Source organism: Triturus cristatus, chromosome 2_1, assembly GCF_964204655.1.
Source record: "Triturus cristatus chromosome 2_1, aTriCri1.1, whole genome shotgun sequence".
Lineage (NCBI taxonomy): Eukaryota > Metazoa > Chordata > Amphibia > Caudata > Salamandridae > Triturus > Triturus cristatus.
The window spans coordinates 412,215,098-412,227,587 of NC_140581.1; the positions used below are offsets into that span (position 1 = coordinate 412,215,098).

The 12,490-nt window shown below is 44.5% G+C and overlaps 1 protein-coding gene across 1 annotated transcript in view; it reads right to left on the reverse strand.

Annotated features, from left to right (window-relative positions):
* LOC146865382 (snake venom 5'-nucleotidase-like) overlaps positions 1–2,021 on the reverse strand; it is a 950,113-nt gene extending 948,092 nt beyond the window's left edge. The window contains exon 1 of the mRNA XM_085640733.1: positions 1,765–2,021. Within this exon, the coding sequence (XP_085496859.1) occupies positions 1,765–2,021 (257 nt within the window). The remainder of the gene's footprint in view (positions 1–1,764) is intronic.
* Positions 2,022–12,490: the final 10,469 nt, after the last annotated feature.

Sequence of the window (12,490 nt, forward strand, 5' to 3'; positions counted from 1 at the left end):
AAGAACATGTACCATGCAGATCATAAATTACACATAATGTAAATAGGTCAGTGGGTTACTGCTTTTGTCAGAAAGTTCCTTTCGTTCCTTTCCTTGCAGTTTAGAAGTTAAAATCCTCACAAAGAACAGTGAGCTATTACCTGTCATCTAAGAGCTGCATACAAACTACAAGGTATAGGTTAGAGTGTTATGTTTGTTCTCCCAGTCTTTGATTATCCTAATGTTGCAAAAAGTGTTCTTTTGGATAGAAATCAATTTTGATTATTAAAGAGAACCCCCAACCACTGTATTACGTTATAAATTCTGAGTTTGTGTTTCTCTAGACCTATCACTATTAAACTATACTGCCTACTAGCATGGTTGCCTTGTGACTCCTACACCTTGTAGTTCTGTGCCTTGTGCATCATTTCCTATACAGTGATTTACACATGTATAGTTGATTGTCTCTATGTAATGTGTGTGATGTAAAGTGCTCTAACACCCTACACTGGCACGAGTGGTGCTGTAAATAAAATGAAATGCATCTAAGAGAGTGTGATTATGGAGACTTGAGGGGCACTGTTAAAGGGTGGGAGTGAGGGAATCAATGGAGGAGGTGGTCATTGGGGGGTGCCAACAAACATTGTTGCACAAGGCTCTACCAGTGCTAAAGCCGGCCCTGTCCTTGAGGCCAGTCCGTCTCACCCATTGGTGCCTCCATTGGCAGGTTTTAGCAGTAGTAGCTGCAACTCACCAGGGATCGGCAACGCAGGATTTACACACTCACCAAACTAAGTTTGCGAACTTCACGGTCTCTCTGCTGCACTCAAAAGCACTTTCAACATGTGCTGCCTGCCTTGGGGGCACCAGAATTATGCAGCAAAGGAGGACAAAATTATGCCCCAGTGTTGACTAAATTATGCAGCAAAAAAAAGACTGCAGCTTAATGCAATATCATATCTGATATTTTATTATTTAGACATTTGTACACGCTAACAGTCACTGGAAAGATTTTGCCTTGATCGTACCAGTGTAACGTACAAATGCAGCAGTGAGAAATGTGATCAATCAACCTTTACAAAGGGCCTCCACTTCGCAGCAACACAAGTCACATTTTTTAGTAACTTTTGATCCGTTTGAGCTACATCAAATTTATATTTATATAGAAAACATTTGCAAACTAGAATATTTTGCCATTCATGTTTGAACTGCTCTTGTGGAAAAAAGGAGTGCTGATGACAGAAACTCCATGGCTCAGAGACAAATGGCTCGTACTTCCACTTTTTAGCGTATTTGGGACATTCTGTGATTGGAAACATATTCCACTTGTCAATAACTCATATTAAACCTTAAATAATCATGTATATCCATTGGTTGAATTAAATAACATAATAAGCTGTACCTGGGCAGGGAAATGGCAAACAAATACTGAAAATTGGAATGTTTTGTACATTCTGGCCACACGTCTGACTCCACCCACTGATGCAATCCTTGGTTTAGTCCCACCCTCTGATTCTCCGCCCACAGTTCCCCTACTTTTCCCCCCACTTTGACCACTGCCTGTAGCACATATAAAAGCAGTTATAACTGCAAAAAAACAGAACAAGGTACATACAAATGATGACGGGATTTAGAGACTGGGCCATAGAAAAGTAAAGTATGGAGAGATCCTAGGGAAAGGGGAATAAGGAGGAGAGATAAAAGTGTTAACCAGTGCTGTAGAGCACCGTCACAAAGAAAAGGGCCGAGCTGCTTATGGAGAACGGCACGCTGGCAAACGCTCACCTCGCAGCTCCTCCAACGGGATCCTCTTGTCTTGGCTCCACTTCATACACGTCGTTGAAGTGTAAGATGGTCAAGTCGTACAACGCGCCCAGCGGATCCTCCTCAATCGAATGTATATCTGGCTCAGATGACGAAGCCCGTCGAGTCTGAGACGACGATGGCGTTTCGCTAGGAGAGACAATAGAAGACGGCGACGTAGGAGACGACTCAACGCCTTTTAGAGACAACGGTGAGTTCCCCTCCTCAGACATGTTCATGAAACCGAAGCAGATGGGGCCTAAATCTAAAAAAAACTTCCCGTTAATTGGTATCCTCTGATTCCGGAAATCCTTCACGTGTTCTCCGCAACTCCCACAATTCCGCTCGGTGGCGGCCCCGCGCAGACCTGTCTGTGGAGGTCTCCCCGGATATTTTTGTGTGTTTATAGCCGAGTTCAGCGTACTACTCCAAGGTGGTGCACCCTTTCCTGGGATTTACTTTACATTGTTTTGTATGGCGTGATTATGGATTACAATTCTGTTATTTTTCTCCTGCTCCTGTCTACATTGGTACTCAGGTTCTTTATAGCATACAAACAAGCATACCTGTTAACTCACCCTTATTTGATTATTGATTAGTCTTTGTCACCCATCGATTTCTCCCATACATACCCCTTTCACCCAAAACAATCAAAATGCCTCCACAGACCTCAATTGCGTCAACCTCTTTTCAATACTGTATCACGCTCCACAAATACTGTTCCCTCCCTCCACCTTAACTGGATCATCGTTTTAAACGTCTGTTATCCCCTTCATTTAAGGGTCAAATATTTGACAGTATACGATGGAAATATTTATTGCAGGTAAAACGCAATCAGACAATCCTTCTGAAGCTTATGATAGATTTATTCGTTTTATCTTTACCCGTTTGTCTACTAATGACAATCATTAGAAAACATTGTTATCTTTAAATCACTTGCCTGTGATTTAAATTATGCCCGCTTCTTGTTAAAGACTTAAGCCTGGTTCATGTCCAAATACTAGGGTTCCAAGGCTTGTGGTGGCAACTGTTGCTGTTGGCAGCGTAAAAGTTCCTCGCATGGAGACAGATGTGCACACTTGCTCCAAGTGCCACCAGTTTAAAAAATATCTGAATTTATGGTACTGATTGATGGGCGAACATGGATCATCATTTTGTGCGCCATAAATTAGGCCTGTCTCATGCATTGTGGTCTTGTTTGATTGGGAGGGATACCCAAAGCGCAACACTCATAGTGTTTAAAGGCTAGCGGAAATTGCGATAATTTGACATTTTCGCGTTCCGCGGAGAGCGCGAAAATGTAAAAATTTCCGCAATCCGCATTTTACCGGAAATTTTTTGCTTGCTCGCGCTGTAAAATAATACATTCTCGCGTGCGCGCGATCGTCTTACCTGAATCCCCGCGTTCGCCGACAAGTTTTCCCGATCCGGTCGCGTTCTCCACGAAATGTTGGATTGTTGGTAGCCATTTGCGCTGTCTCGCGACAGTTCGCGCCCGCAGTAACGTCATTCGTTGCGCGATCACGTCTTTCTTCTCGCGATCATGCACCGCGAGACAAGTGTAAACAAGATGGCGGCGCCCGCGAGCAACTGCATGGGTAAGTTGGCGAGCCGCGACCACGCAGAAAATACTGCGAACGGGCGGGAAAAAAAACTTCTGCATCTTCGCGATATTTCCGCGTGTTTGCGGAGATTTTTTACATTTTTGCGATAATTTGCGAAAGTTAATTTCGCAAATTCCGCCCACCCCTAGTGGTAGCATACCGTGTAGAGATCAATAGGAGTGAACAGGACTTTTTAGGTTTCGCCTGCAAAGCACTTGCGCTGTGCTTGTGAAATCTATTGTTTTTAATATATCTTAAAAGGGATTTACATCCTGCCTTCACTTTTTATTGGTCTGTATGCTTGCCAGTTTACTTTTCTCTGTTTCTATTGGTTGTAGGCTGTTCCCTCTTTTCCCTTTCTCTTAGTTTCCCGTGACCTAACTACACATTCCCATAAACGTTGGTGGTTGGAACTTTTTTCTTCTTCTTAGAAACGCATTTCATGAGAAAGCTGTTCCCAGACCTGTGAGGCAACTCCCTCATAGTACCCTGATCAGCCCGCAACCATCAGCAGATCCTTACCTCTACTCTGATTTGCTGGATGACCAGACTTTCTGAATTTTTCTCTGTTCCTCCCCAAATCCCTTGACACTGCACTTGAGAGATTTGGCCCCAACTCATGGAGCATCAGATATCCTAATAATCTCTTGAACAGTGCAATAAAGAAGTTCAAAGGCAGCTTTCTCAAACAATGTCCGGAAAAATGAATAGCTGCTACCTACTTTAGCGTGAGCAATGGCAACAAGAAAATCAACTTTGTCTTCTACTCTAAACGCCCCACAAAATGTGTATTGTATTGTAATTGCATTTATATAGCGCTTACTACCCCTGACGAGGCGTTGAAGCGCTTTTTCGGCGAGTAGCACGCTACTCTGGAACCCAGGATTAGTGGTGAATTAGTATAGTGAAAATATTAAAGTAATTTGAGTGGTGGATATGTTAGTCAGTTATTTCGATTGAGAAGAATAGTGGAGTGATAGACGAGGGGAAAAAAGTTTGCGTTTATATAGCGCTTGCTACCCTTGATGGGGTGTTGAAGCGATTTTTTTGGCGAGCAGCGCGTTACTTCGGAACCCATAAAGGATTAGTGGTGAATTAGTATAGTGAAAATTTTACAGGAATGTGAGTGGTGAGTATGTTAGTTATTTGGATTGAAAGGATAGGGAAGGGGTAGAAGAGGTAAAAAGGTTTACATTTAAATAGCGCTTGCTACCCCTCATGTGGTGTTGGAGTGCTTTTTCGGCGAGTAGTACGCTACTACAGATCTATATAGTCTATAGCATGAACCGAGCCAAAAACTCAGGGGAGAACTGGATAGGGTTACAGGTTAGGACAGTCCAGATGTCGCTAGGTGGCTGGTTATTGTATTGTGATGTAGTGTTAGTTAAAGACGTGTGTCTTCAACTCTTTAATAAATTGGACAACGTCATGGCGGTTATTATATATATGGAGATGATGATATATCCATGGACGCAGAGATGCTTTACGAGCTTCTTTAATAATTACAGACCATGTGGGCCCACAGGGAGTTGGTGTGACAGACAGAGACTACGAGACCAGCCAGTGTGACAGGTGCCAGGCACCGCAGTCAGCGTGATGGGTCTGAATTATGCGACAGACAGCATGGGAGAAGCCTGGCTGCACAGCCGGTGTAACACGGCTGCTGACGTCAGGCTCTGCCATGAGTGTGACACGGCAGAGACCAAGAGGCCAGACATTGCAGTCAGTATCATCAACCTTTTTCACTTAAAAGTCCCCAAATCTATCAAAATCCCCTACGGTACTAAACTCACCACATCCCCCTCCCTAACCTTTAGGGGCCAATTCCGATCCCGCTCAAAAGGTCTCCGAATGCGATCCGGCTGGAAAAAGTACAAGCAGTACGCGTATTTTCCGTCCGACTCGTACAGCTGTACGAGCGAGCAAGTACGATGCGAGCAACGCGAAATTCACCGACCGAATCGTTTCCGGGTCTGAACCGCTCCGTACGTCTCGTCCGTAAGCAAACCGTGCCGTGCAGTGGAGGCGATTTACGACCGAGCCAGTACGATGCACGATTCGGACAGCCGGATCGAGTCCCAGTCTCCAACATGTAAACGCTCCGGGAAGCAGTCTTCGGGGGTCAGCGCCAGACCCCCATTCACCTGTAGCCTTACGAGTCGATCAAAGGGGGGGGACCCAAGGGACCCCCCTACACATGCATGTACGGTGCGGGTGGCACAGACGCGTCCCCGCTACAGGGGGCGCCTTTGTGCGCAATGTACCTTGTTCATCAATGGGAGTCTATGTACGTGTCGTACAACAGGCTCCCATTGACTTCAACGGGGCTTCGAACGAACCGTGTCAGTCACCGCTTGTTCCCATCGTACTCGGGCTCTCGGAGCACGAGTTGGTTGGAAAACCCTCCAGATCCGAGTCAGACGGAGCCTTTTTCCAGCGAGATCGGAATCGGCCCCTTAGAGGGGAATTCTCCATTTCTATCTTTAGGACAAGGAACATGCCCTGCCCTGCTGACTCCACTGACACGTTACGCTCCTTTATTGAACCCTCTGACACACGCGTTCAAGTAAATACTATATTGACTTCAATGGCACCCACCACAACCAATGAACTAACGATAACAAAACTCACAGACATACACCCAGAACCCGATGGCCCAAACCCAACTCCAGACCACTCACCATGGGCTCACCCCGTTATACTAATGCTGACCTTTCTCAGCTCTCACAAAATGTCTGCATCTCCAACCTCAATGACGCAGGCCCTCCCTATAGTGAAGCTCACTCACCCTCTTTAACCATGAGACTGGTTGCATATACACCCTCTTCTAGAGAGGGAAACTTCACTGAACGACTTTCCCAGCTCCTGCATCGAATAGAACAAAAACTTGATTCACTAGCTACAGACTTCTCACATTTAAAAAAGGACCTTCTGATCCAGGCAAAGTTAACCCTCTACCACACTCCTGGTAGGGAGAAGTTGTCTCCATTTATAGGTTCTCCAACTATGAGCCATCTTCCCTATTGGACCACTATTCCCTTGAGTCGTGTGTCCCACAGACCCCACCGAGCTTGCAGTCATGTATCTGATTCGGAAGCCGAAGCTCTCTTAGTATCTTACATCACTATGACCTAGAATACGGTCCACACTCCTCTGTCCACTAGCTCAGTAATCATGGGCACAAAAAGAATCCCTAGAACATTCACCTCACCTAGACCGCCTGCTCATGCACCACTATTCAGACACTTCATACCACAAACAATAGTTCTAGCCTGCTAATATGCATGCTCCTAAACTGCATATCAGCAGTTAGACACGCCACTGATATTGCAGAAGCCATACTTGATAATGAAATCGATATTGCATTCCTCACTGAAACATGGCTCAATGAACCCTCAACAGCAATTCTAGACTGCTCATTCCTCCCAGCTATTCCATCATTCGACAGGACCGACCAAAGAGATTGGGTGGCGGTCTGACAATCATGCACAAAGAAGGAATCCAGGGCATGGAGGAAACTGTATGATACAGACTCAAAGAATAAATAAAAACTGGCTCTGAACCAGTATCATTTGCACTGCAGGAAGGATCGTGCTCGTTTTATTCAGAAACAGTATCTCAAGCACAAAACTGTCCCAAAACACTTTTAAAAATTGTTCAAGACCTATCAGATCCAATCAACATGTCCCCTGCTCCCTCACTGTCACAGGCTCAATGTCAGGTTCTTTCTGACTTTTCCTTAATAAGGTGACAAATATTAGGACCACCCTGGCCACAACGAGGAATGGTAGTTCTTCTTTGACTATACCCCCAATTAGGATTGAAAACCCGACAGTGATATGTGTCTGCAGGACTGCAGTGTCTATTCCCATTGGACTATCCTCGCCTGATGGACTTACTGCTGTCAATCAAGTCCGGATCTCCTCTAGATCCCCTCCCACCTGCTAAATTGATCACCTTGAGCCCAGAGTTTATGCAGTTGGTGCTGGATCTTTTAAACTCTTCCTTACAGAAGAGGTATTTACCTAATGCCTGGAAACATGCAATGAACCCCCCCCCCCGCTAAAGAAACCCCACATGGACCAAGACAGTGTGTTCAATTTTAGACCTATCTCTTTACTACCCATTTTTTCCAAGATATTGGAAAAACATGTAATACTCAACTTACCTTATTTGCGGAAACACAATGTGCCCTTCACCCCTCTCAGTCAAGCATCAGAGATGGGCACAGCACCAAAACCACCCTGCTAGTAGTCACAGAGCATCTAAGGTGACTCCTAGATGCGGGCAGAACAGCTGTGCTGATCCTATTGGAACTCAGCGTGGCTTTCAACACTGTGTCACACAAAATTATCGCTGATAGACTGACCCAGCTTGGCCTTTAAGGCATGGCACGGCACTGGCACGGCTCTCTTCTTTCCTGACGCTTCGTATATTTCAGATCTTCTCGTCGAACACTGTTTCTGAATCTCTCCCACATACCTCTGGAGTTCCTCAGCGCTCCGCCTTTAGCCCTATGCTTTTCAACATTTATGTCCGTCCTCTGGCAGACCTGGTGGAAGGCTGTGGGCTAACGTTGTACTCGTACGCAGACGACACCCAGATTATTTTCTTGCTGTCGTCTTGGCAGGAAGTTAACTCGAAGGACCTCAACTCCTGCCTCAGCCTAGTCTCCACTGTATAATTACAAACTCTCTGAAATTAAATGGTGAAATGACAGAGGTGATGGTACCCTCAGCTTTGGGGGCCGCAGCATTGGCCTGCCATGTTAGGAACACCACCTACTCCCACCAATAAAGTGAAGAACCTTGGCTTATGGTTCAAGCCCACCTTGTCTATGAAGCCACAATTGGTCAGAGTAGCCTCCACATGCTTTGCTATCATGAAATGGCTTAATAAGATTCTGTGGATACTTCCTTTCTCTGCCCAGAGAACAGACATCCAGACCATGATATTATCCAGGCACGATTATGGCAACATCCTGTAACTAGGGGCTGACAAGGCAATGTTGAGACGCTTGCAGATGGTCCAGAACTCCGCCACTAGGCTCTTGTTTTGCTTCCCTAAACATTCCTCAGCATCTAGTCTTCTTTGCCAACTACACTGACTTTCAGTGGATAAGTGAATACATTTCAAAGCTCTCTGCTACATGTACAAAATGCATGCCTGTTCAGGACCACAATATTAGCAAGACCTGGGCTCTCTTTACCATCCTGCTCGTACTTTGCACTCAAGCAATCAATCTCTTTTTGTACTTCCAAGAGTCAAACTCACCCAATTGGTGGCCGATCCTTTTCCTTCCTCGGCCCTCGATTATGAAACTCCCTTCCAGAGTCCCTGAGATGCTGTGCCTCCCTTCCCAATTTCTGCAAATAATTAAAGACTTTGCTCTTTCAGCTCCTTCAGACTGGCCTACTTAAACTAAGGGTGGACGGAGGTAGCATAGCAGCACTACTCAAACTCCGCAAAGCCGCCAAAAAAACTCCACCACAATATGCAGAGTTCTGCGAGCGGGTGGAGTTCTGCGAGCGGGTGGAGTTGCTTGCAGTTCGCGTAATATTTCAGCCGTACGGCAATGCGGATTGCATGTACGGGCAGAATTATCTCGTAAACTTTACCACACAGTCACACATGGGACAGCCATCTTGTTTCTTACTCTGTTTGAGGTGCTGGGACCTATTTTGTGATCCTTCTTTAACCCCTTCGCTGCTAGGCCTCCCACCATGCTAAACCTTTTTTATTTTGTATTTTACTATTTGGGGTAGTTTGCGCTTAGGCCCCTATAACTTTATGTCCACATAAGGTATCCACATCAAATTTGCATCCTTTTCTTCCAACATCTTGAAGATTCTAAAGGTATCCAGAGTTTGTCGATTCCTCTGGAGGGCTACGTGAAATTGGCCAAAATACAGCAATTCTCTTTTTGTTTTTTAGGGAAAATGGGGAAAAAGTACTGCAGAAGAAAGCATCTGTTTTTTCCCCTGCAAAAGGTATCAACAAAGGGTTTCTGGTGCCAAAATTACCATCTTCCCAGCTTTCAGGAACAGGCAGACTTTTGTCAGAGAGACAAACATTTCTACACAGTCTTGGCATTTTACTGGATCATAGCCTATTTTTCCCATTTTTTTGTACTTTCAACCCCCTTCCAGTTAGTGGTAGAAATGGGTGGGAAAGCAAAAATGGATCCTGGAGAACTATACATTTCTGAAAAGTAGACGAAATTCTGTATTCAGCAAGGGGTCATTTGTGTAGATCCTTGAAGGTTTTCCTATAGAAACTACCAATTCAAATAAAAAGATATTGAAATGTAGTTTGAAAAAAACAGACATTTGTGCCAATGTTTTCACCTGTAACTTCAAGTATGGCAGATATTTTTAAAGCAAGATACCGTTAAGTCCGCTGGACTCTTCTGGTTGCAGGGATATATAGGACTTGTAGCTGAAAAAATCAAATCTTCTCACATTTCTGTTTGGGAAAGTTGTGGGATCACCGGGCTGACACAAACTTCCTAGCACCCAGCATTCCCCCAGGTCTCCTGATAAAAATGCTACCTCACTTTTGTGGGTGGGCCAAGTACCCGCAACAGGCAAGGGCTCAAAACCTATTGAGGAGACATCAAAATTATCTATCACAAAACGACCTGGTTTTGCAAGAGGGGCACAGACGTTTTTGGTCCCTGGCTCGGCGGCCATCTAGGGAAACTTACCAAACCCACCCATTTCTGAAAACCAGACACCCATGGGAGAGGAGGAGTGTGTGGCTTGCGTGGATCCCCCAATGTTTTCCTACCAAGAATCCCCTGCAACCTCAAATTTAGCTAAGCAAATCACATTTCCGTACATTTTTGTGTGGGATCCCCAAACCAGCACAAATGTCCTACCACCCAGCATTCCCCATGGTCTCCTGGTAAAAAATGATACCTCACTTGTGTGGATGTCCAATGCAGAATCCCCTAAAGTAAAAACATTTTTAAAAAAATATAGCGCAAAGAATTTGCTGTGCTAACCCCTCAATCCCTATGTTTTTGGTCAGTCACACCCACACAAGTGATGTATCATTTACTTATGTTTATTTTTATTTATTTATTGATGACATTTTGTATAGCGCGAACATGACCTTGTTGGGTATCAAAGTGCTTCACAGTTAGGGTAGGTAGGATACAAAAGTGGGACAAGAGCAATCGTTACAAATGAATAGGACACTTTACCACACGCACTTTTACAACACGTGCCATTACCCCGCATTTTTTACTCCGCAAAATCTTTTACAACCTAGGGCTTTACAATGCAATCCCTTACAATGCATTCTGCATTACAACATAATTTACTATTCTGATTCATGGGGGTGCGCAGCTCAGGAAGTCCAATCCGAACCAATAGTTAGAAAAAATAACTTCTTTATTCTGATAATTCTCTTTTCTTAAAAAAACATCAATTATAAGATACCCACAAAATACCCACCCAATGCGTTTCATTCCCAAAGGGGAACTTCCTCAGGGCTCCAAGTTGTCTTGAGATCCTCAAGCAAAGTCCCGTGGTCCAAGAGTATCAAAATGTTTAGAACGATGTTGTGTTATACTCACAGATCAAACAATGTATTGCACCGTTGCCCATACAAAAAGGATCTGTGTAGGCCTGATAGTCGTACACGAACACTTCCTGCTCCGTAGATCTGGAGCACAGTGGGGCTACTCAACGGCTGGCGCAGGGGTAGTTTTGCACAGCGAAATTATAAATAGGAACTGGCACGAGGTGCTGCATAGGAGGTCCACCGTTGTTTTTTTTGATAAAACATAATTTACTATTCTAACTCCACCGGGCGTTACTTTGGGGAATGCGTTGTAATGGTTTGCGGTGTAAACCCCTGCATTGTAAAAGATTTTGCGGAGTAAAAAATGCGGGGTAATGGCATGTGTTGTAACGCATGCATTGTAAAGGATGGTTTCCGTTGCAAATAGGTTCAAGGCGCGAGCATGACATCGGCGTGATGCAGAGCACTTAAACAATCAAGGTCTGACGATCCCATAATGGGAGAGGAGCGGGCAATATAACCAATTCCAGTATGATCATAGTCTGCAACACTGTTCCTCATCAGATTACACACATGTAAATAGACAACGATCAGGAATGGGGGAAGAACATTCCATAAATACAATACAAAAATGTTCAATGGCCTGCTAACACTGTTAATCCCGGGTGTATCAACGTGTAATAGACAGAGCATCAGAGAAGATGTCAGTATAGAAGCAGCAGAGCCAAGTTCTTTACGGCAGGAACTTCAGCATAAGGAAAGCTCTGTTTCTTGTTCTCTTTTTGTGGAAAACTGTGGTTTCAGGAGCAGTGATTTTGCACTACGAGACGGATGGCCACCCCCTGATAATTCTAATTTGTGAGCCAGGTAGATGGGGGTCTTGAAGTGCAGGGCTTTATGAGTCATGCAAGTGATCTTTAGTTATATCCTAGCTACGAAAGGTAGCCATTTTAAAGCTTGTGATATGTGATAATTTCTTTTTGTACCAGTAATCAATCTTGCTGTGGCATTAATGGAAGCCCTAAGTCGAGCCAAGTTTTGTTTTGGAAGACCACAGAGTATGTAACTACCGTAGTCTAACCTTGGCAATACCTGAGCTTGAACTGCCCTTTTGAAATCTTCCTGTGGAAGGAATGGTTTGAGATTCCCTCATCTGGTGTTTAGCTCCCTTGGTAGCATTGCTGATATGCTTCTGCATGTTCAGGTGCCTGCCTAAAATTAATCCTAGAGATTTAGCAGACTCGACAATGTGTGGGGGGCAATTGAAGGCTGAAAGATGTTGCATCCAGAAGTCAATCTTGGGGGCGTGGTTAGGGAGAGCGATGAGAAAGAATTCTGTTTTGGAGGTGTTGAGCATGAAGTAATTTTCAGTGAGCCATTTTTGAGTGTTCAGGATGGAATTGAGTGAGATGAGGTCTTCCGGGGAGGAGACTTTCAGAAAAACTTGAGCGTCATCCACAACCATATGAAAAATAATGTTTGCGGTGTTTAGGGTATTAGCTAATGGTTTCAGGAAGACAGTGAATAGAATGGGTGAAAGGGTGAACCCTTGGGGAACCCCCATTGATACTGTA